This window comes from Thalassophryne amazonica, chromosome 11, assembly GCF_902500255.1.
Source record: "Thalassophryne amazonica chromosome 11, fThaAma1.1, whole genome shotgun sequence".
Taxonomy (NCBI): domain Eukaryota; kingdom Metazoa; phylum Chordata; class Actinopteri; order Batrachoidiformes; family Batrachoididae; genus Thalassophryne; species Thalassophryne amazonica.
Window position 1 is genome coordinate 73,904,646 of NC_047113.1, and position 23,477 is coordinate 73,928,122.

General features: G+C 39.3%; 1 protein-coding gene across 1 annotated transcript in view; it reads left to right on the forward strand.

The window, feature by feature from the left end:
* The first annotated feature begins 880 nt into the window (after nucleotides 1-880).
* The window catches only part of spata5 (spermatogenesis associated 5), a 253,710-nt gene continuing 231,113 nt past the window's right edge, over nucleotides 881-23,477 (forward strand). Inside the window, exons 1-10 of the mRNA XM_034182173.1 lie at nucleotides 881-1,102; nucleotides 1,269-1,390; nucleotides 6,898-7,055; nucleotides 8,677-8,735; nucleotides 8,998-9,642; nucleotides 12,111-12,240; nucleotides 12,966-13,022; nucleotides 14,942-15,065; nucleotides 16,339-16,440; nucleotides 16,548-16,701. Coding sequence (XP_034038064.1) covers nucleotides 967-1,102; nucleotides 1,269-1,390; nucleotides 6,898-7,055; nucleotides 8,677-8,735; nucleotides 8,998-9,642; nucleotides 12,111-12,240; nucleotides 12,966-13,022; nucleotides 14,942-15,065; nucleotides 16,339-16,440; nucleotides 16,548-16,701 — 1,687 coding nt within the window. The 5' untranslated portion in view covers nucleotides 881-966. The remainder of the gene's footprint in view (nucleotides 1,103-1,268; nucleotides 1,391-6,897; nucleotides 7,056-8,676; nucleotides 8,736-8,997; nucleotides 9,643-12,110; nucleotides 12,241-12,965; nucleotides 13,023-14,941; nucleotides 15,066-16,338; nucleotides 16,441-16,547; nucleotides 16,702-23,477) is intronic.

The following is a 23,477-nucleotide window of genomic DNA, read 5'->3' on the forward strand; positions in this document are numbered from 1 at the left end:
AAACTTCATTCATAAATTCTACAATTTACAAACACATTACTCATTTCAGCTAACACATTTTTCTTATTATTTTAAATCAGTAGTTTTACTCATAGTCATGTTGTTAAGAATGAATGTTTTTGGCGGTGTTTTTATTTTATACTTGTATTTTTATTTTTTCATTAATGTTTTCACATGATATACACGTCTGAAATAAAATAAATAACTCATAAACCTTTACACACGTTTGTGTATTTTGACTAAAACATTAAATGCTAAAACATTTCTAAAACGCTGACATGAAAGAAAAACTGATTCATATTTGATATTTGTGGTACATTCAAGTGTACATCACACTAATTTAAAAATAAATACTGATTTTTACTGCAAGGCAAAGAATTCCCCCCTCCCCCCCTACACACAAAAGTAAACAAAATTCAATAAATTTCGTTTTTTTCTTCATGGCGATGTTGTACAATATTATACTGCATATTTTAGCCATTGAAATGTTAATCACAAAAATATCGTGTTATTTATAGTTTGTTTTGTTATTAATTATGACTCACAATCTGCCCCGCGTTTTTACATTTACACTCTTGTTATAAAGTTTTATTTTAAGAAAAATTCAACTGAAAAATAAATTAAAAAGATGTTGAAAACTTATGAAAAATTGAACTGTTTAAAATGTTAAGAGTAAGAAAAAACGCAAACTTGAATATTTGTCTATACATCAAAAATACTACCATATCACAAAGAAAGAGTGCAGTTTTTTCAAGTAATTTAATTTCTGGCTATTTTGCTTAACGTTTAAGCCGAAATTTACATTTTGAGACGTTTACAGAGTTAAATGAGATATTTCAATGAGTGGAGTTTGCCTGAACTTTACGGTAAAAGGGGCGGGGCTAAACATTAAAGCAGGAAGTTTACCGGTCTTTGACAACATGTTCGCTGTTTCACGTGTTACTTTGACACTTTTCATAATCACAAATGTCTTCAAATAAAGCTCAAAGCAAATCGAGAAGAGGGAAAGAAGCGAAGGACTCGTCCAGTTTGCAAACGTCTCATCATGACGCAGGAAACGGCAACACAAACTGCTTCACTGTGGCGGATTTTATCGACAAAGGTCAGAAACACACAAACTGCGAAACTCTGTCTGTACTTTATTTACTTGTAATATACCCGTGAGACTCTGTGTGAATGCTGCTTTTACCAACGACTGCTGGATCCTGAAATATCATTTACTGAAGTGACGTTTTAACATCTTCACTTTGTCCTCTTTTGTCTCGCAGCTGATGACAAAACACCCAAAAGCTGCAGATCATCTTTAGTCCAACTGAGCCTCAGTTCCATGAAAGCAGCTAGAGTCTGCATCGGAAGACCAGTTCTGCTTACGAGCCACACTGCACAGCAGGTTTTCTATTCTATTCTATTCTATTCTATTCTATTCTATTCTATTCTATTCTGCTTATGAGCCACACTGCACAGCAGGTTTTCTATTCTATTCTATTCTATTCTGCTTATGAGCCACACTGCACAGCAGGTTTTCTATTCTATTCTATTCTATTCTGCTTATGAGCCACACTGCACAGCAGGTTTTCTATTCTATTCTATTCTGCTTACGAGCCACACAGCACAGCAGGTTTTCTATTCTATTCTGTTCTATTCTATTCTATTCTGCTTATGAGCCACACAGCACAGTAGGTTTTCTTTTCTTTTCTATTCTATTCTGTTCTATTCTATTCTGCTTATGAGCCACACCACACAGCAGGTTTTCTATTCTATTCTATTCTGTTCTGCTTATGAGCCACACTGCACAGCAGGTTTTCAATTCTATTCTATTCTATTCTATTCTATTCTATTCTATTCTGTTCTGCTTATGAGCCACACTGCACAGCAAGTTTCCTATTCTATTCTATTCTGCTTATGAGCCACACTGCACAGCAAGTTTCCTATTCTATTCTATTCTGCTTATGAGCCACACTGCACAGCAGGTTTTCTATTCTATTCTATTCTATTCTATTCTGCTTATGAGCCACACTGCACAGCAGGTTTTCTATTCTATTCTATTCTGCTTATGAGCCACACTGCACAGCAGGTTTTCTATTCTATTCTATTCTGTTCTGCTTATGAGCCACACTGCACAGCAAGTTTTCTATTCTATTCTATTCTGTTCTGCTTATGAGCCACACTGCACAGCAAGTTTTCTATTCTATTCTATTCTATTCTATTCTATTCTATTCTATTCTGCTTATGAGCCACACTGCACAGCAGGTTTTCTATTCTATTCTATTCTGCTTACGAGCCACACTGCACAGCAGGTTTTCTATTCTATTCTATTTTATTCTACTCTATTCTGTTCTGCTTATGAGCCACACTGCACAGCAGGTTTCCTATTCTATTCTATTCTCTTCTATTCTGTTCTGCTTATGAGCCACACTGCACAGCAGGTTTTCTATTATATTCTATTCTGCTTACGAGCCACACTGCACAGCAGGTTTTCTATTCTATTCTATTCTATTCTATTCTATTCTATTCTGCTTACGAGCCACACTGTACAGCAGGTTTTCTATTCTATTCTATTCTATTCTGCTTAGGAGCCACACTGCAAGGCAGGTTTTCTATTCTGTTCTATTCTATTCTATTCTATTCTGCTTACGAGCCACACTGCACAGCAGGTTTTCTATTCTATTCTGTTCTGCTTACGAGCCACACTGCACGACAGGTATTCTATTCTATTTTATTCTATTCTATTCTATTCTGCTTATGAGCCACACTGCACAGCAGATTTTCTATTCTATTCTGCTTATGAGCCACACTGTACAGTAGGTTTTCTATTCTGTTCTGTTGTATTCTGACTACGAGCCACACTGCACAGCAGGTTTTCTATTCTATTCTATTCTATTCTATTCTATTCTGTTCTGCTTAGGAGCCACACTGCACGGCAGGTTTTCTATTCTATTCTATTCTGCTTATGAGCCACACTGCACAGCAGGTTTTCTATTCTATTCTATTCTATTCTGACTACGAGCCACACTGCACGGCAGGTTTTCTATTCTATTCTATTCTGCTTATGAGCCACACTGCACAGCAGGTTTTCTATTCTATTCTATTCTATTCTGACTACGAGCCACACTGCACAGCAGGTTTTCTATTCTATTCTATTCTATTCTGCTTAGGAGCCACACTGCACAGCAGTTTTCTATTCTAATCTATTGAATGAATGAATGAATAAGTTTTATTCAGCATGCACATAAACAAAGCACCAACATGAAAATCTTACTAACAAAACAAATCAAAAAACAGAAGAAAATACAACAATAACTCAAACAATTTCCCAATTAGGTGCGTTCGAAAGAGCATGGGCTGAAGCAAAAGCTTATAAATGCCCAGCCCCTACACAAGTTACTATACACATTTAAATACACTCAAAAACAAGGTAACAATCAGAAAAATAACATAACTTAACAGAACAATCAGTAATGTGATGTGCAAATAAACAAAAAGAACCACAAAAACAGTTAGCCTAATATAGGATACTATAGTAAGTAATTACACTGTTTTTATAAAGCTTTTTAACACCTAAGGAGGTAACAGATGATTTAATACTATCACCTTTTACAGAAACACAATGACTTTTAACAGTAGTTTGAATCTTTCTTCTCTCAAATGTCAGTGTTCCTCGCAAATGTTAACTGGACTCACCTCATTTTAAACAACTCCTGAACATGTAGAGGCAAAAGTTTATTTTTAACTTTGTACATGGTCTGTATCGTAAAATAATCCACCAAATCTTGAAATTTCAAAATACACACACAAGCAAACAGTTGGTTTGTTGGTTCGTAATATGGATTTTTACTTATAACTCTTATGGCTTTGTTTTGTAACAGTAAAAACTGAATTTGTGTTTTGTTTTATATGTGTTTCCCCAAACCTCAATATAATAGGTGATATATGGGACAAATAATGAATGATACAGCGTGACCAACGGATGTTGGGGGAGAAAATATTGTGCTTTATACAAAATTGAAAAAATTTTAGAAAGTTTAGATTTAAGATAATTAATGTGAGTTTTCCAACTTAATTCATTTTGAATAAAAATACCAAGATATTTAGTTTCAGATACAATTTCAATTTCAACATAGTTCAGTGATAAGTTTCTACTTAATTCCTGGGCTTATTTCCAAATATAATACACATTGTCTTACCAAAATGAAGTGACAATTTATTAGTACCCGTAAGTAACCCGTAAGTTGGAGAGGAAATGGCGTCTCACTAATTTAGAAGATCTTCACTTAGCCTGGAAAAAGAGTCTGTTGCTCTATAAAAAAGCCCTCCGTAAAGCTAGGACATCTTACTACTCATCACTAATTGAAGAAAATAAGAACAACCCCAGGTTTCTTTTCAGCACTGTAGCCAGGCTGACAAAGAGTCAGAGCTCTATTGAGCTGAATATTCCTTTAACTTTAACTAGTAATGACTTCATGACTTTCTTTGCTAATAAAATTTTAACTATTAGAGAAAAAATTACTCATAACCATCCCAAAGACATACCGTTATCTTTGGCTGCTTTCAGTGATGCCGGTATTTGGTTAGACTCTTTCTCTCCGATTGTTCTGAGTTATTTTCATTAGTTACGTCCTCCAAACCATCAACATGTCTATTAGACCCCATTCCTACCAGGCTGCTCAAGGAAGCCCTACCAATAATTAATGCTTCGATCTTAAATATGTTCAATCTATCTTTATTAGTTGGCTATGTACCACAGGCTTTTAAGGTGGCAGTAATTAAACCATTACTTAAAAAGCCATCGCTTGACCCAGCTATCTTAGCTAATTATAGGCTAATCTCCAACCTTCCTTTTCTCTCAAAAATTCTTGAAAGGGTAGTTGTAAAACAGCTAACTGATCATCTGCAGAGGAATGGTCTATTTGAAGAGTTTCAGTCAGGTTTTAGAATTCATCATAGTACAGAAACAGCATTAATGAAGGTTACAAATGATCTTCTTATGGCCTCAGACAGTGGACTCATCTCTGTGCTTGTTCTGTTAGACCTCAGTGCTGCTTTTGATACTGTTGACCATAAAATCTTATTATAGAGATTAGAGCATGCCATAGGTATTAAAGGCACTGCGCTGCGGTGGTTTGAATCATATTTATCTAATAGATTACAATTTGTTCATGTAAATGGGGAATCTTCTTCACAGACTAAGGTTAATTATGGAGTTCCACAACGTTCTGTGCTAGGACCAATTTTATTCACTTTATACATGCTTCCCTTAGGCAGTATTATTAGACAGCATTGCTTAAATTTTCATTGTTACGCAGATGATACCCAGCTTTATCTATCCATGAAGCCAGAGGACACACACCAATTAGCTAAACTGCAGGATTGTCTTACAGACATAAAGACATGGATGACCTCTAATTTCCTGCTTTTAAACTCAGATAAAACTGAAGTTATTGTACTTGGCCCCACAAATCTTAGAAACATGGTGTCTGACCAGATTCTTACTCTGGATGGCATTACCCTGACCTCTAGTAATACTGTGAGAAATCTTGGAGTCATTTTTGATCAGGATATGTCATTCAGTGTGCATATTAAACAAATATGTAGGACTGCTTTTGGGCATTTGCACAATATCTCTAAAATTAGAAAGGTCTTGTCTCAGAGTGATGCTGAAAAACTAATTCATGCATTTATTTCCTCTAGGCTGGACTATTGTAATTCATTATTATCAGGTTGTCCTAAAAGTTCCCTGAAAAGCCTTCAGTTAATTCAAAATGCTGCAGCTAGAGTACTGACGGGGACTAGAAGGAGAGAGCATATCTTACCCATATTGGCCTCTCTTCATTGACTTCCTGTTAATTCTAGAATAGAATTTAAAATTCTTCTTCTTACTTATAAGGTTTTGAATAATCAGGTCCCATCTTATCTTAGGGACCTCATAGTACCATATCACCCCAATAGAGCGCTTCGCTCTCAGACTGCAGGCTTACTTGTAGTTCCTAGGGTTTTTAAGAGTAGAATGGGAGGCAGAGCCTTCAGCTTTCAGGCTCCTCTCCTGTGGAACCAGCTCCCAATTCGGATCAGGGAGACAGACACCCTCTCTACTTTTAAGATTAGGCTTAAAACTTTCCTTTTTGCTAAAGCTTATAGTTAGGGCTGGATCAGGTGACCCTGAACCATGCCTTAGTTATGCTGCTATAGACTTAGACTGCTGGGGGGTTCCCATGATGCACTGAGTGTTTCTTTCTCTTTTTGCTCTGTATGCACCACTCTGCATTTAATCATTAGTGATTGATCTCTGTTGTCTTCCACATCATGTCTTTTTCCTGGTTCTCTCCCTCAGCCCCAACCAGTCTCAGCAGAAGACTGCCCCTGCCTGAGCCTGGTTCTGCTGGAGGTTTCTTCCTGTTAAAAGGGAGTTTTTCCTTCCCACTGTTGCCAAGTGCTTGCTCACAGGGGGTCGTTCTGACCGTTGGGGTTTTTCCGTAATTATTGTATGGCTTTGCCTTACAATATAAAGCGCCTTGGGGCAACTGTTTGTTGTGATTTGGCGCTATATAAATAAAATTGATTTGATTTGATTAGAATCAAACCAATATTTGAAATTTAGTAATTCCCTCTCCATCATTTCCAAAAGTTGTCCCAAATTGTTCCCACTACCGAACACGTAGTGGCTTGTAAGCTGCACAGTCTGCTTACAATCCATGCAGCACAAGATCTATTCAATTCTGTTCTCTTTATGAGCCACACAGCTGCTGGATATGTTCTTTCTTGGATTTTGAAAGACCATTTCCATAGCCTTTGGTTGCTTGCTCATGGACACTTCAGTATCTTGGGGGTTTACTGATAACAAATAGCTGTGGTTGTGTTGCCCTCCTGTCAGTGTGTCACCCGTCTTTTCTGTCTGTCCAGGTGTGTTTTGGGTGGCCCGTCTCCTCCTTTCCAGGCAGAAGAGTGGGTCTGCAGAAATGTGCACAGACCAACCTGAGAGTGAAACCAGGGGAGGAGGTGCTGCTGCAGCCTGTATCAGGACCTGTGCTTCAAGCACAACACCTGCTCCTGTCATCGAGGTAAAGTTCATCTGTTTCCATGGAGAGCAGTGTCTGGTGTTTACTGTAACAAAAAATAAACAAACAAAATGTAAGTGATTAGGCATTAAAAAAATCATTAGTTTCTAGTAAATACAATGATTAGTCTAAACCTTTAAAATCTGAGGTACGAGGGGATATCAAAAAGTTTTGAGCCTTGCACATTTTTCCCAGTTGGGTATTACAGTACATCACATCTGATCTACATCAATGCCTTAACTACTTATTTCATGTAGGATCATATTGCTCACTTCAATTGTTGAGTCATAACACTGTGTGGAAGAGATGTACCCTCCAGTGAAATGGCAAAATAGACAAGAGTGATTATAGAGCGGTGATAAAGTTTTAGAGGGTCAGTCTGCCAAACAGGTTGAAGAACGATTGACTGCCATTTATGGAGATGCTTCTCCTTCATCTGCAACTATAAAACACTGGGTGAAGGAATTCCAGCGTGGCAGAGAGAGCTTAGAAGATGACCCACAGTCAGTGCGGCCATTAACCAGTACCAACCCAGAAAACATTGACAAGGTGTATAAACTAGTGATGGAAAACCGCCGTATCACACTCCATGAGTTAGAAGAAGCAGCTGGCCTTTTATATCCATACACAGCATACTTCATGACAAATTACATATGTCCAAGGTATGTGCAAGATGGGTCCCACTAGTGCTCTCAGATGACATGAAGCTATCAAGAGTGACCATCAGTGAAGCCATGCTAACTCAGTACAACACCAACCCAGATGATTTTTATTTTAGGGTTATAACCTGTGATGAAACCTGGCTTTATCATTATGACCCGGAGAGCAAACAGGAATCCATGGAATGGAAACATGACACATCTCCAAAGATGAAGAAGTTTAAAGCAGCCACGTCTACCAAGAAGGTTATAGTGACCATTTTCTGGGACAGCAAAGGAATAGTCCACATCGACTACCTACCCCGTGGAACCACAATGAATGAAAAATACTATGCTGACCTACTGAAGCAGGTGCACAAGTTCATCAAGGGGAAACGCTGTGGAAAAATCTGTCGTGGCATTCTGCTTCATCAGGAAAATGCACCAGTCCACACCAGCCGGGTTACCATGGACACTGTGCGCGAGTGTGCCTATGAACTTCTTCCTCACCCACCCTGTTTTTCACACCTAGCCCCTAGCAACTTCCACCTCTTTCCCAGGCAGAAAAAATACCTTCAGAGCCAGAGATTTGAGGATGATGATGATGAGCTGACTGCTGCAGCAGAGGGCTGGTTAGAGGACTAAGATGTTGAGTTCTATCAATCGGGTATCAATGAGTGGCAAACTAGATGGAACAACTGTGTGGAGTTAGAAGGGAACTATGTTGATAAATAAAACATTATGAATCCAAATATCTTACTCTTTTGTCTGAGGCTCAAAACTTTTTGATATCCGCTCGTATATTTCATCTATCCACATATTCATTATTAGACACTGGAGAGGCTGTTTAGTTTTATTTTGTACCACAGGTAAATGCTGCCATCTGCAGGTTGATTGTTGTCACTGTTACTCTGATGCAAACATTCTAAACTGGATGAAATGTGCACAGATGAATCTCAGCTGCACAATTTGTCACTTTTATTTAGGTCAAAAGATGACATGCTGGATACAGAGGAGTTTAAGAACTACTTCCTGAGGTCGCAGGGTAAGAAGACCACTTCCTGTTCTCTTACACAAGATATCCTTCTGATATTTGGTCATTTTATTCATATTTCGGGGTTTATTTTAGAACAATCTGTTAAGCTTTTGCAGTACATTTTTTATTTTTAAGTCGGGATTATATGTAGATTCTGGATTATTTTCTAACTTTCATTTTCATTTTTAACATTTTGTACAAATTCTGTTGTAAATCGACACGTTCTCAGAGTAAAGTGATGAACCTGGCCTTCTTTCTGGTCTTCTTTCAGCTGGAAACATTGTCCTGCCTGGTAACATTCTGTCCCTGTCCTACTTTGGCCGCTCTTGCAGTCTCCGGGTGGAGGCTGTAACAGGGGAGGACGGCGTCACCCTGCCGAGGGCGGCTCCTCCTCCTCCTGGATCAGTCACTGAGGCCGAGGACTCCTCTCTGATGACCTACGCGTTGGGCTCCACGTCGGCGGATCTGTCTCTGCAGCTCAGCCTGCTCACTATGGATGACAGCGAAGACGGGGTAGCAGGCACACCCGGAGAGCCCGGTCCTGCAGCCAGCACCCCACGCCGGCCTGCTCACCCCTTTTGCCCTTCTTTGCCCACCACTCCTCTCACTCCTTCCAATAACTCCCAGAATCCTCCTGTGGTGGACAATGTTGCCAGTCTGGAGAACTCAATAAATTCAGAGGCAGAGAAAATCAGCACAGCTCCGCCTGCTGGTACACTTAGTACTGACACCTTCTACAGCCTGTCCTGCTGCACTGAAATTTGCTTCAGCTCAAAGCACAGAAGAGAACAGGAAGATCCAGATGCAGGGTCAAAGGTTACTTACAGTATGATTGGCGGGCTCAGCAGCCATTTGGATGCCATCAGAGAGACCATTGAGCTTCCTCTCAAACACCCAGAACTCTTCTGTCGCTACGGTAGGTTACATAAATAAAGACCACACTACCCCAGAATCACACACAGGCAACATGAATATTTCTACGATGTGTGACCCACTGCCATGCACTTTAATAATTACAATGATTATTAGAGCCCAACCGATATGGATTTTTGGGAGGGGGGTGATGCTGATATTAGGAGCAGAGAATTTACAATACTGGTATCTACAACCCCTGGCAATAATTATGGAATCACCGGCCTCGGAGGATGTTCATTCAGTTGTTTAATTTTGTAGAAAAAAAGCAGATCACAGAAATGACACAAAACTAAAGTCATTTCAAATGGCAACTTTCTAGCTTTAAGAAACACTATAAGAAATCAGGAAAAAAAATTGTGGCAGTCAGTAACGGTTACTTTTTTAAACCAGGCAGAGGGAAAAAAAACATGGAATCACTCAATTCTGAGGAAAAAAATGATGGAATCATGAAAAGCAAAAGAACGCTCCAACACATCACTAGTATTTTGTTGCACCACCTCTGGCTTTTATAACAGCTTGCAGTCTCTGAGGCATGGACTTAATGAGTGACAAACAGTACTCTTCATCAATCTGGCTCCAACTTTCTCTGATTGCTGTTGCCAGATCAGCTTTGCAGGTTGGAGCCTTGTCATGGACCATTTTCTCCAACTTCCACCAAAGATTTTCAATTGGATTAAGATCCGGACTATTTGCAGGCCATGACATTGACCCTATGTGTCTTTTTGCAAATAATGTTTTCACAGTTTTTGCTCTATGGCAAGATGCATTATCATCTTGAAAAATGATTTTATCATCCCCAAACATCCTTTCAATTGATGGGATAAGAAAAGTGTCCAAAATATCAATGTAAACTTGTACATTTATTGATGATGTAATGACAGCCATCTCCCCAGTGCCTTTACCTGACATGCAGCCCCATATCATCAATGACTGTGGAAATTTACATGTTCTCTTCAGGCAGTCATCTTTATAAATCTCATTGGAACGGCACCAAACAAAAGTTCCAGCATCATCACCTTGCCCAATGCAGATTCGAGATTCATCACTGAATATGACTTTCATCCAGTCATCCACAGTCCACGATTGCTTTTCCTTAGCCCATTGTAACCTTGTTTTTTTCTGTTTAGGTGTTAATGATGGCTTTCGTTTAGCTTTTCTGTATGTAAATCCCATTTTCTTTAGGCGGTTTCTTACAGTTCGGTCACAGACGTTGACTCCAGTTTCCTCCCATTCGTTCCTTATTTGTTTTGTTGTGCATTTTCGATTTTTGAGACATATTGCTTTAAGTTTTGTGTCTTGACGCTTTGATGTCTTCCTTGGTCTACCAGTATGTTTGCCTTTAACAACCTTCCCATGTTGTTTGTATTTGGTCCAGAGTTTAGACACAGCTGACTGTGAACAACCAACATCTTTTCCAACATTGCGTGATGATTTACCCTCTTTTAAGAGTTTGATAATTCTCTCCTTTGTTTCAATTGACATCTCTCGTGTTGGAGCCATGATTCATGTCAGTCCACTTGGTGCAACAGCTCTCCAAGGTGTGATCACTCCTTTTTAGATGCAGACTAACGAGCAGATCTGATTTGATGCAGGTATTAGTTTTGGGGATGAAAATTTACAGGGTGATTCCATAATTTATTCCTCAGAATTGAGTGAGTCCATATTTTTTTCCCTCTGCTTGGTCTAAAAAAGTAACCGTTACTGACTGCCACAATTTTTTTTTCCTGATTTCTTATACTGTTTCTTAAAGCCAGAAAGTTGCCATTTGAAATGACTTTAGTTTTGTGTCATGTCTGCGATGTGCTTTTTTTCTACAAAATTAAACAACTGAATAAACATCCTCCGAGGCCGGTGATTCCATAATTTTTGCCAGGGGTTGTGTGTGTGTGTGTGTGTGTGTGTGTGTATATATATATATATATATATGTGTATATGTTATTGAGGCTTTATGTTTTATAGTTTAATATAAACATAATTAATAAACCAACAAACGTCATGCTGTCATCCAGCTGCATCCACTCAGATTGGCAGTTGTGTCGTATCACTTAGTATTTACATAAAATAGACTTCTATTTTGGCTCGCCTAGTTGGCAGCATGGCAACCACTTGTATCTTGTCCCTGTAACTAGTGACTCTGATTTAAAATAAATGACAGTGGTTGCATTTCATCTGTCTCTTGTAGCTAATGTGGCCAAGGGGTGATGAGGTCCCAGGCATGCTTGACGGCATTGTAAACAATACCATCAGAGCACCCCTTACAGGACAAATTACACAATGACACAATTTCCAACAGCCAGCGTGTTTTTCTGCATTGTTTGTTCTGTAAAATAAAAACAAACTGACATGGGCAAAAATAACACAGATACTGATGTTTGTGAAAGGGTCATATTGTCTGAAATTATCAGCGGACTAATATCGGTTGGGCTCTCATTATTATTCATTTAAACACTGAAATAATTTTCTTAACAGGGATTCCACCTCCTCGAGGAATTCTTTTGTACGGCCCTCCTGGCACAGGCAAAACTATGATTGCACGGGCCATAGCCAATGAGGTTGGAGCACATATGACAGTCATCAACGGCCCAGAGATCGTGAGCAAGTACGGTCAGATTATCAACTGGAGGATTTGAAGTTTTGCCTGTGAATGTTTAATTGCGTAACAGAATGAGGGGAAATACTTAACTCGAACCTGCATCAGTGAGCTCAACCGCAAACCTGTGCAAGGTCTTAGTAAGGTATTGTCTACAGTAGTTAGTGTCCTCACAATCCATGAAATCTTTGTGCTGTGAGACTCAGTTATGCTGACTCGCTCTACGTGGCCACAGTTTGAATCCAAATGTGTTCAACATCAAACTTGTTTGAAGTCAGTTATGTGACCTTGTGTATAAAGCTTAACCTTGATACATGAAGTCTTTGTCAGTTAGCAAGGTTTCCTAGGCTCAGCACCCGGTGGCCACAATTACAATCAAAAAGTGCACAAGAACAAACTTGTGATGTACCAAGTTTTACTTTGATATCTTTGTCAAGATATGTGAAACAAAATCGCGGACAGAAGCACACAGCGATTTCAGCAGTTTATAGACCTCTGCCTTCGATATGCAGGTGGGCAGTTCTATGGTAACGGAATCACAGTGATGCAAAATCGGGCTGTATTTGCTCTATATATAATTCCGTTACTGTAGAATTACCCAGGTAAAAAAAATATCCCTTGGGTCAGTGGGTTCGATAACTGGTTGTTCCTTTGTTTTGAGTGTAAGCTTAAATAAGATGATAAACCCTAAAAATATCAAACATGAGGTGCATCTTTTGTTTATTTTCTGGCAGATTCTACGGTGAGACAGAAGGGAGGTTGAGGCAGATCTTCACCAAAGCGTCTCAGAGGTATTCATCTTCCTTCTACTGTAGATCTTTAACCCTTTATTAACCCTATTCAGGAGTTTTGGTGTCCATTGGACCCCATGGCAATTGCTTTCTCCATATTGTGCTCACTAAAGTCCTGAATATGGTTAAACACACTTTTTTAAACTTTTGTGTTTTTGGGGTCCTGAATGTTTCGAGTGTTTCAATTTCCCCAGCCACAAATGCAGTGCAAACAAATTAAAATTTCTTTTATTGTTAGCTTCATTAATTAAAAACGTCCTTCGCCAAATGTATGATTTGGAAGAGAATCACCCCCAAAGCTGCAAAAATATCAAATAAATTGTTGCATGACCTACATACCTAACTAAGCCTACTCAACCAAAATAAAATAAAAATAAAATTGCCAAATTCCTACATAATGTACAGAGTGCAAATTCTACAGTTACAACTGGGTGATCCCTACTTAACATTAATTTAGCTAATTTTAGGTAAAGGAAACGTTAGCTTGAGCTAGCTAATGTTAGCTAGTTCATCACAAAATACTCCAACTCATGTAGCTAGTTAGCAGCTTTCTAAATTATTGCTTTAAGTTACAGTTTAACTAGCTAATTTTAGCTAGCTTGATCAAAGAGAATGATCAAGCTAGCTAACATTTGCTAGTTAAACTGTAACTTAAAGCAATAAGTTAGAAAGTTGCCAACTTAAGTAACTAATTCGTTTGTGAACACTTGGCACCATCTAATAGACCCCCGCGGACAGCTGGGCATTCACTCTGCATGCAGTCTGGACCTTTCCTCCTAATTAGCTAGCAATGGCAGAGCCACTGATAATAAACCGCTGAGAACAAATCTCAGTCGTTGCAGTCAAGTCACTAACCGGGTGTGACGTAGCTCTGTGTCCATCTATTCAGAACCTCTGAAAGTAAGAAAATCTGTTAAATAAGCTATTTAGCTGCTCACACCAGGTACTGGACTGTAGATGAAACATTGTTATGGTGAGAGTGAAACACGCAGATGTTAGACGTATATCTAACATTAAGAAAAAAAAGCCTTCCAGGCAGGAATATGGGAAGATATTATAACATTTACATTTATTCAAACCATGATTAGCGATATTTCGCCTGCTATGCTTCTGAGGAGATTATGCAATTGTCTCAGTAAGGGCTGTTTGTATGCGCTTAGATTTATTGTCAAATATTGAGAAGCTGTTTTTACAGGAACAAAAGTTCTGTTTCTCAGAAACCAAGAAACCAAGAAAATTCACCCACTGCTAAACTCCCAGTAGCCACTGAAGTTTATTTAGCTAGCAAGCTTAGCTAATTTGTAACTTCCAAAGATGAGTTGAGCTCATTTGTAATGAAAATAATGTATTTGAAGCATATGTGTTCATCATGGACATGTGATTTTTTTTTTTTTTTTTTTTTAACTCAACAATTTAAACTTTGAGTTGTGAAATTATGTATTTATTTCACCCTGCTTCCTGACACATTTCCAACCCAGTCTCACGGCAAGTCGTGATTCAGAACCATGAAATATACATTAATCTATCGGTTCGTGTGACAAAAAGTGCCTCATTTTCGTCACGGCAGCACAAATTCATTCTAATTCATTCCGTGATGGGTGCACGAAATAAAAAGTGAAGCGGTGGGTCGGGGTGGTTATGGTTAGGGTTGAGGGAAGGAGTAGGGTTAGTAATATTGAATTAAAAAAAACCCGTCATGAAAATTTGACTCATTTCGTGTCGGGAGCACGAAAAAAAAACGTGAGACTGGGCTGCACATTTCATGCACAGTAATGTTAGCATGATTGTTGACTTTAATGCTGAAAGTAAAGATTTATACCTGGTCCTTAAGCAACTTTGGCAGTTTTTAGTTTTCACTGTTTTGTCACTTTTATAGTAGTACGGAAAATGTTTTCTCACAGTTTCACTTGCGTCAACAGGCAGCCGGCGATCATCTTTATCGACGAGCTGGACGCGCTGTGTCCGAAACGAGAGGGCGCACAGAATGAGGTAGAGAAGCGGGTCGTCGCTTCTCTCCTTACTCTAATGGATGGGATTGGTTCAGTGAGTATTTTGTTGCAGGAAGTCATTTTTTTCTGGCAGTATTCGTCATATTAAAACATTAGTAGCATTCATGTCCATGATGATCACATTGTTTAATAGAAATCCACTTTTCCATAAGTTGCTGAACAGGAAATGCACGAGTTTCAGTCAAGTACCGACAGTACAGCAGCTACACAAAATTTAAAAATTGATAGTGCTATTCAAGTATTCTTTCATTTTATAGTTACTTAATGTCAGGTCAGGTCTGGAGGCATGTGTTGGTGCATCCACCAAACTATGGAGTCGCCTTGGGTCCTGCATGGCTCCCACCCAGGCAGACTACCTTCTACCCAGTAACTAAATTATTTTTCCCTATGGCACAGTCAGTGGGCTAGATGTCCATCAAGCCAATCAGTCAGTCAGTTGTGCAACATTTCAGTTATGAGCAAGATAACGTCAGTTGTGCTGCCTAATTGTCACCAGACCTGGAATGTGTGTTAGCTATGTTGACCCCAAGAACCCTATTGTATGGTGATGTCAAGAATCCTATTGATTTTGGGGTCTGTCATTTGTCTGAAACGGCACAAACATGTTGCAGTTTTCACCAAGAATTATACAGAGAAATTTAATTGTAATTTGATAAGTAAGCTGATAAATAAGGCACATTTAAAGAAAATGAGGTGAGAATGTTTTGAAATATGACCTATTTCACATTATGGTTCTTTCTTCATAACTCAGGCGCCCTCATAATAGCGGGCTAGCTAGTTAGCTTGCCTGGTAGACCCCCCCCGCCGTATGAATTTACTTAATCTCAGACGGATTTACTTGATTTTCATGAATTCAATAATCAAGATATTTGCATTCATGTGAAATATCTTAAAAAGAAATGCGCTCAGAACATGCCCGTACACATTCTCAAATTCAAATGCAGAAACCATCTCCGCACGCTGGACGCCGCTCAGACACTGTGTGTTGTATCTCTCGGGTGTCGTCTGACCATCAAGGCTCGGTCGGTATCTGATGAAGAAAGAAGAGGATTCGTTGAATCCAGAGCTCGCAGTGGGAGGCGGGGAAACAAATCCCCGCAGGTTACCGTGACCTGTCAGTTTGGCATAAATTTGTCAGCAAACTCTATCTTGATGTCTAGCGTCAGATGAGATGTTTTGCAGATCCACAAAGTCCAGGCTGAAGCTTTTCGACAAGGCCTCAGGAGTCCAAGGTCATTGAGTTCTGCTAATTTATTTATTTCACTATTTTTTGCCAAAAACTATCAATCTCTTGTGTTTCCTTGAAGGAGGGTCACTCAGGTCAGCTGTTGGTTCTCGGTGCCACAAACCGGCCCCATGCCCTTGACCCCGCCCTACGCCGACCAGGACGCTTTGACAAGGAGTTGGAGGTGCGTACAAACAGCCATTTTGATGGCCACATTTGTAGTTTGCTTTAAAGGCTATTTTGGTGAAAGGTAAATGTACGTTGTGATTTTCGTTGGTTTAATCGTTGCAGGTTGGAGTTCCGGGTGCGGCAGAGCGTGCCGATATTTTGCGGAAGCAGCTGAACTCGGTGCCTTGCAGCGCCACCACAGAGGAGCTGACCCAGCTGACCGATGGCGCTCATGGATATGTCGGAGCCGATCTCGCTGCCGTTTGCAAAGAAGCAGGTCAGTCAGCTGAGTTCTTAAAAACTTGCTTTCCAGTTGTGTGAGATGATGCATCCAGAACATTTGGAGGTAGACTTTGTGCATTTGTACACATTCTACAAAGCTGTCCTTTCTTCTATATTCTGTTCCAGCCTGTGTCAGGGACAAAAATGTCCTGGAATTTGTCACATTTGCATATGAATACCTCCAGTCTGCACCAATTAAATCACAGTATTCACTTTTTTTAAATGATGATGAATTCATCCTTATGTCACAATTTTTTTTTTTCAGCATGGTTAAAACTTTCCTGATTGTTCAGTGTTCTATTTTTAACACCAGTTACACATGATTTCAGGTCCTGATTGGGTATCCAATTATTTTGTTTAGTTATTTATTTGGCCAAGCGGTTGAGTGCGCTTATTTCCAGTGTGGAAGGTTCCCGGTTCAAGACCACCCCGGCCCACTGTCCAAGTAATGTGGAGTTGTATCAGGAAGGTAATCTGGTTATGGTGACCCCAAGTGGAAAAACGAGGGAAAAGCTGAAGGAACTTACTATTTGTCAAAATTCTAGACAATCTGGTTCCAAAAAAAAAGGGTAATGAGAGACAGGGTTTCATCATAAAGTGGTAAACCAGGTTGTCGGTGACGTCCTTTGTGTTCTTGAATGCATTCAAACCTTTCCTACAAGCCTGGGCGGGAATTCTGAAACAATAGTTTTTTGTTTGTTTGATTGCTTTCGAGTTCCGTGTAAGTGTCTCAATCGAGTGGTGTTTAAGAACAGTTTGGAGAAGTTTAACATCGCTCACAGCTGCTGACACCAGCTGCCGATCAGCTCGTCACACTTGCAGTGACCGACACTGTTCAGGAAACCACAGCAGGTCCAACAACGGCAAGCGTCTCGGTTAACCTCCTGGTCAAAAACAAACAGGAGTGAGAATTCCAAAGTGTTGTTCAGCTCTGCATGTGTCATCGGGCTCACATGGTCTCAAACCGCAACCCAGTTGAGTTGAGTTTGTGTTTATTTATTTATTTATTTATTTATTTTTATTTTTAGTGTTTAAAGGGGCTGCAGACGTTTAACACATCAGAGAGTCAAAGACCCTTTGATACGACTGATCTCCACACCACAAACCCGTCCTCCTGCATGACTACTGGTTCAGAAATCTTAATGTGTGTGTATGAACACATGCATGGTTGTTTTTCTGCATGTGTGCGACCTCAGATGCCTGCTGGGTGGTCCCGGGTCTTGGGGTTTGTGGTGTATTGCATTTCCAGCTGAGGGGGAGATTGAGGCTGCTGTGCGGAAACACTATGGTGAAGAGTGTGATTTACTGTCCGCAGAGGGCCGGACGTGACTGTCAGTGTTTTTGTGAGAAATCTACTCGTGCTCCGGTGGGAGACAACAACCCCCACAAATCCAGTTTTTCCCCCAAATGTGTCCAAACCCAAACACAGGCCAAAACAAGAAGGCCAGAGGACCTCTCGCACAGTCACAGTGCCGTTTCTTCTATTATCTTTTTTTTTTCTTTCTTTTTGAGCGAGGACAACGGTGGCCAACAGTGTGAAATCATCTCCTCCCCTCGACTTAAAGTCCAGATTGTCTGTGAAATCACCTGCTCAGGTGATCAGTAGCACTTGTAAAAACCCACACTGTGTCAGCTCTTCACGTCCAAACGCGAACTAGAGGGACACTCGGTGAGCGCCAACCTCCACCGAGGCAACGAGTCGACTCTGCTGTGATGTTTGTTTGTCAGCTGCATGCAGTGATCGAATTCAGATCTCTTCACCAAGTGAAGTCATACTTTATTGCCCCTTTATCTGAATTTTTATCAAGTTCCCCACATTCATATGTAGCATCATTGAAAATATGTCAAGTTATTTTCATAAAAAGTAATGTGACATTCCTAAATATTTAGAAATGTCACATTACTCTTTATGAAAATAAATTCTACATTATGTTTTCAATCATTTATTTAAATGATTGAAAATGTCAAAACAAGCAAACACCATTTCACAATGTCAAAGCAAGTGAATTTAAAAGATTGGATTGTTCTTCATTGATTTGATTTTGGTGTGTTCTCCCTTGTCCCAAGCTCCACCCCCATGCCAGAAAAAGTGGCAGTTTTTTTTTTATTTATTTATTCATTTATTTTGTGCAGTTCTGCTATGAGAAACTTGGAAACCAAAGCACAATGAGGAGACTTAATTCAGTCCGTAATCTGGAAAACAGAAACCTCGACAGTGCTGCTTAATGAATAAAGCTTTAACAGTTAATAAACATTTTTAAAGTCTGATATCAAAGATTTTAGAGCCTACCTGTTAAATGTTTGGTAGCAGACGTACAGATCTATCCTCTACAAACAGAGGAGAGCTGGTTTCAGGAGAAACTGCTCTGTCCTCTGCAATCAGAGGAGAACTGGTCACAGAACACAAACAAAATGAGACCATTTCTCTTGACACCCTACTAACCAGCCAGCAGTATCACCCAAGTCATCCAGAGGCATATAGTTTTAACTTACGGTTAAAATTTTAACGTAACTAATTTTGGACAAATTATTTAAATTAACGTCACGTCTGGAGTTTTATAAAGTGAAAATATCAGCTATATGTTTTAGTTTTAAAGTATTGCACTAATTTTAAAGGTTTTAGTTTGGACATGGTGTGTGTACAGTGCATTATGGGTACTGTAAAAGTTCATGACAGGAGAGAAATGCATTTGAGAGGCTCTGATCAGGCTCCACACGGACAACAGCATTAAACCCTTTGTATATTGTGCCTAAAACTCTCATGAATATATTCTCTGGGTTTATAGATGTTGTTATTGTGTTTGTTTTATATAAAAATGCCAGAAGCAGCTCAGGTTGCTTCTCCATTATTTTCAGTTGAAAACGCTGTGAGCTGCATTCACTTCCTGTTTGCTCCATAATGTCCTGGTTATTGTCCTTTACAACACTGTTTGTCATTTTTGATCCAGAGTAATAAATATAAGATGTCTGAAATTCAGTTTGTGTTTATTAAATTCCACGCAGATTAAACGTAGCAGACACGGATTATTTGGAATAGTTATTTTGGCAAGGTTTCACGGTCTCTACTGGCCAGTAGTGTTCATGGCAGTATTATCAGGCTATATCAGAGGGTTGTCTAATCACAACGTGACCTTTGGCTTTTACAAATGGCTTTTTTTTTTTTTTTCTTTTTTTACATATGAAAAAAATGGGATATTTTACAAAAGCACATTTATATGTAAACCACCACACATGATTTATTGATATTGATTCATGCATTTGTCTCTTCTCGATTGGACTATTGTAATGCTCTATTTTCTGGTTTACTGCAGTCCAGTATTAGGGGTCTTGAACTGGTTCAAAATGCTGCTGCCAGACGTTTGACACAAAGCAGAAAATGCCCATTTTGGCATCCCTACACTGGCTTCCAGTCACTGCAAGATCGGATTTTAAGGTACTGTTATTAGTTTATAAAATTGTTCATGGACTTGCACCTCCCTATCTGACTGACCTGGTAAGCCCCTATGTACCAACTCGAGCCCTGCGTTCGCAGGGTGCAGGACTTTTATGTCTTCCCAGGGTGAATAAAAAGTCGGCTGGTCACAAAGCTTTCTCTTACTGTGCCCCAGCTCTGTGGAACAATCTCGTGGCACACATACAACAGTAGGATACTGTGGAGACTTTTAAATCACGTTTAAAGACTCATTTGTTTTTCTTGTTTTATCATTAGTGTTTTGATGTGTTTTTATTTTTGTATTCTTTTATGGTTTTGTCTTTTTATTGTGTTTATAAATTTTTAATTCAGTTTTATTCTGCTTTTATTATGCTGTGTGAAGCGCCTTCAGGCAATCTCATTGCGACTTGGCGCTATATAAATGAATAAATGTATATTTGAATTTGTTAGCGGAGGGTAATTTACCCATAATCCCTTTGGCATCTGTGTGTTTGTTACAAAACTTCACAATTAGTGCATTATTTAAAATTAAAAGTTATGTGTTATATTTAGGGATGTCCCGATCAGGTTTTTTGGCCCCGATCCGATTCTGAGTCATCTGATTTTGAGCATCTGCAGATACCGAGTCCTGATCTGATACTTTAAAAAACTGAATGAACAATGAACAAATGCTAAATATATAATAATTTCATTTTAATCACCTTATTTTATTATTTATCACTTAAACAGTGCACTTCTCCTTGAGGTAGCTTGAACAATCAAGTAATAATCTACCAGACTTAAAAAATGTACAAATTTCCATGTTATTTTATTTGTCAAAAAATAAATGTCAAAGGTTCCTTATGTTAAACATTAAATTATCTAATCTGAAATAACAGGTAGTTTTAATTTATAGATAGAAGGTTTTTAAAGAACCATGTATTGATTTAGCTATTTTAATTACAAGTGTTCTAAACTTTTTTTTAAACAGTAATCAGAAATTTTGAGGTAACAAACAACAACAACAAAAAACATTTCCAAGGATTTTTCTTCAGACACGTGGTTTCTGCACTGATCTGTGTTTCAAATCCCCACCTGACTGGAAAATCATTAAGGGCACTTGGGCAAGGTCTTTAATCCCCTATTGCTCCCGGTGTGTAGTGAGCGCCTTGTATGGCAGCACCCTGACATTGGGGTGAATGTGAGGCATAATTGTAAAGCGCTTTGAGCGTCTGATGCAGATAGAAAAGCGCTTTATAAATGCAGTCCATTTACCATTTGTACAGATCCGTGGTTTCTGCCACTAGTCTTCTGTGTTTTGGCCCGACGCGTTGTTCCTATTGGACAGTGCGAAGCTACGTCACAGCTCAGAGCGTTGAAAGTTCAAAAGTCAACTTGAAAAGTAAAAGGAAAAAAAACAACTTACATTTGGCATCCTGACAGTATTCAGTGTGCCCCTCTGATGCTTTATCAGTGTTCCACAAGTTCAGAGCAGCGTAGTGAACGTGAATGAAGACGGAAGCTCTTTAAGATGTGCTCCTAAATGTGATGAGTGTGCATGTCGCTCGTGCGCACACCATCTCTCGCTCTGTTTTGCAGACAAACGATCACAGGACAATTTGTTTTTTTTCTTTTTGTTAATCAGATGATAGATCGTCGTCCTGAGGACTTGGTCAGCACCGGGTCCTGCTGCGCACGGAGGGATGACTGAGCAAGCGTTTTGGTGGGAAAGTGTCCATCATCCTCTTGTCATTCAATTGAGGCGTCAGGCTGAGCACGTAAACACACAAACAGCAGTTCTGTGAAAGAAACTTTGCACGCGTAACTCCCCCCACCTCTGTCCGTTTGAACTTATGTTTTTTCTTTTGTTCAATTAAAAAAAAAAAAAGACTGGGTTGAACTTTGACCGCGTCAGCGTACCGACAAGCGGCAATGTGCGCTCCCGTCAATAGCGTCACGCCAAAAGCCGAGCTAAAGCGATGCTTCTAACGCCTCTAAAGCAACGCGTCTCACGCCTCTGACACCTCCGACGCGTGAAAGGCCCATTAATCTACAATAATGAACCTGAAATAGCGCTGATCAAAATAATGAGGATAAAATCTGTATCAGATTCCTGATCGGGATGCAATGTCCGATTTCGATCAAGTCTGAAACCACGTGATCGGGCCCGATTTCCGATCACGTGATCAGATCGGGACATCCCTAGTTATATTTTAACTTTGTACAAATGACAGAATTGTCATTAATGTAGTTATTCTATACAGAATATTTACATTTATAAAATCAAAGCCATAAGTCAAAACTGCTTTATTTTCCAAGATCTCTGCCTCACAGCACAGAAGTGGTGATTCATTGTTTGGGTTTGTGATCGTGGTGTTAAAACTCAATTTTGAAAGTTATCGGTTAGCTGTAGCTTCCAATAAATTTTTGGGTGGTTTAACGGTTTAGCTTTATAAAAGATAACTTTTCAGTTCGCTGTTTAGCTGTTATCGAAGCTAACATTTTGGTTAGCTGTGCCCACTACAGCATGTAAGTAGGCTAAACTTCAACGATCTACGTGATACTATTATAGAGTGTTTTTGGAGATTCCTGGCCAGTCTGTTTAAAAATTCACTGGTGATTATGAAATATATGGTTTACAGTAAAAATTAATATTTTGCTTTGCAAATTTTTAAAAGTTGCTTACTACTAGTATGGAATTACAAAGAATTAGACCCCCCCCCCCCCCCCCCCAAAAAAAAAAAAATCACTGGATCCACCCCTGTCAAGGACCTGAGTAAACCAGACTCCCCCATTGGTTGGTGGAGGAAATAAAGTAAAATTAAATGTAAGTCTGCTGTGTTAGCGAGTCACTCGTGGTGCTTTTTGGAGTTTGTCATGACAGAAGTCTTTCCTAAAGCTAAAGCGAACAGTGTGTAATGGCCTTGACCTTTGACCTCTGCATCATAGAAAATTTACCCTATTTCCTCTTCTGTAGGTCTGCTAGTGCTCAAATACTGGATCATTTTTGAGATTCACTCTGAAAGTATGAAAAGAGTGCTGCATATAATCCTTGTTTTTATCACCACTTAATCTATTGTTTGTTTTTTTGTGCATTACACCATTTTCCTTCTCTTTCTTCATAATACACATAATTTATGCTTTGCCCAGCTCTTTAGCGGTAAGTCAGCATCCAGCTTGTCTCTGCAGCTGCTGCTAAAGTGGAACATTTTGTGCACCTTTGTTGGCACGTGCGTTGTTTTTTTTTTGTTGTTGTTGCTGAAGGATGAAACGTTACATCATAAAGGTCGTACGGTGTGTTTTTCTGTCTGTACTCAGACGTACCTTGATGTACTGTACATAAATAACCACATACACAC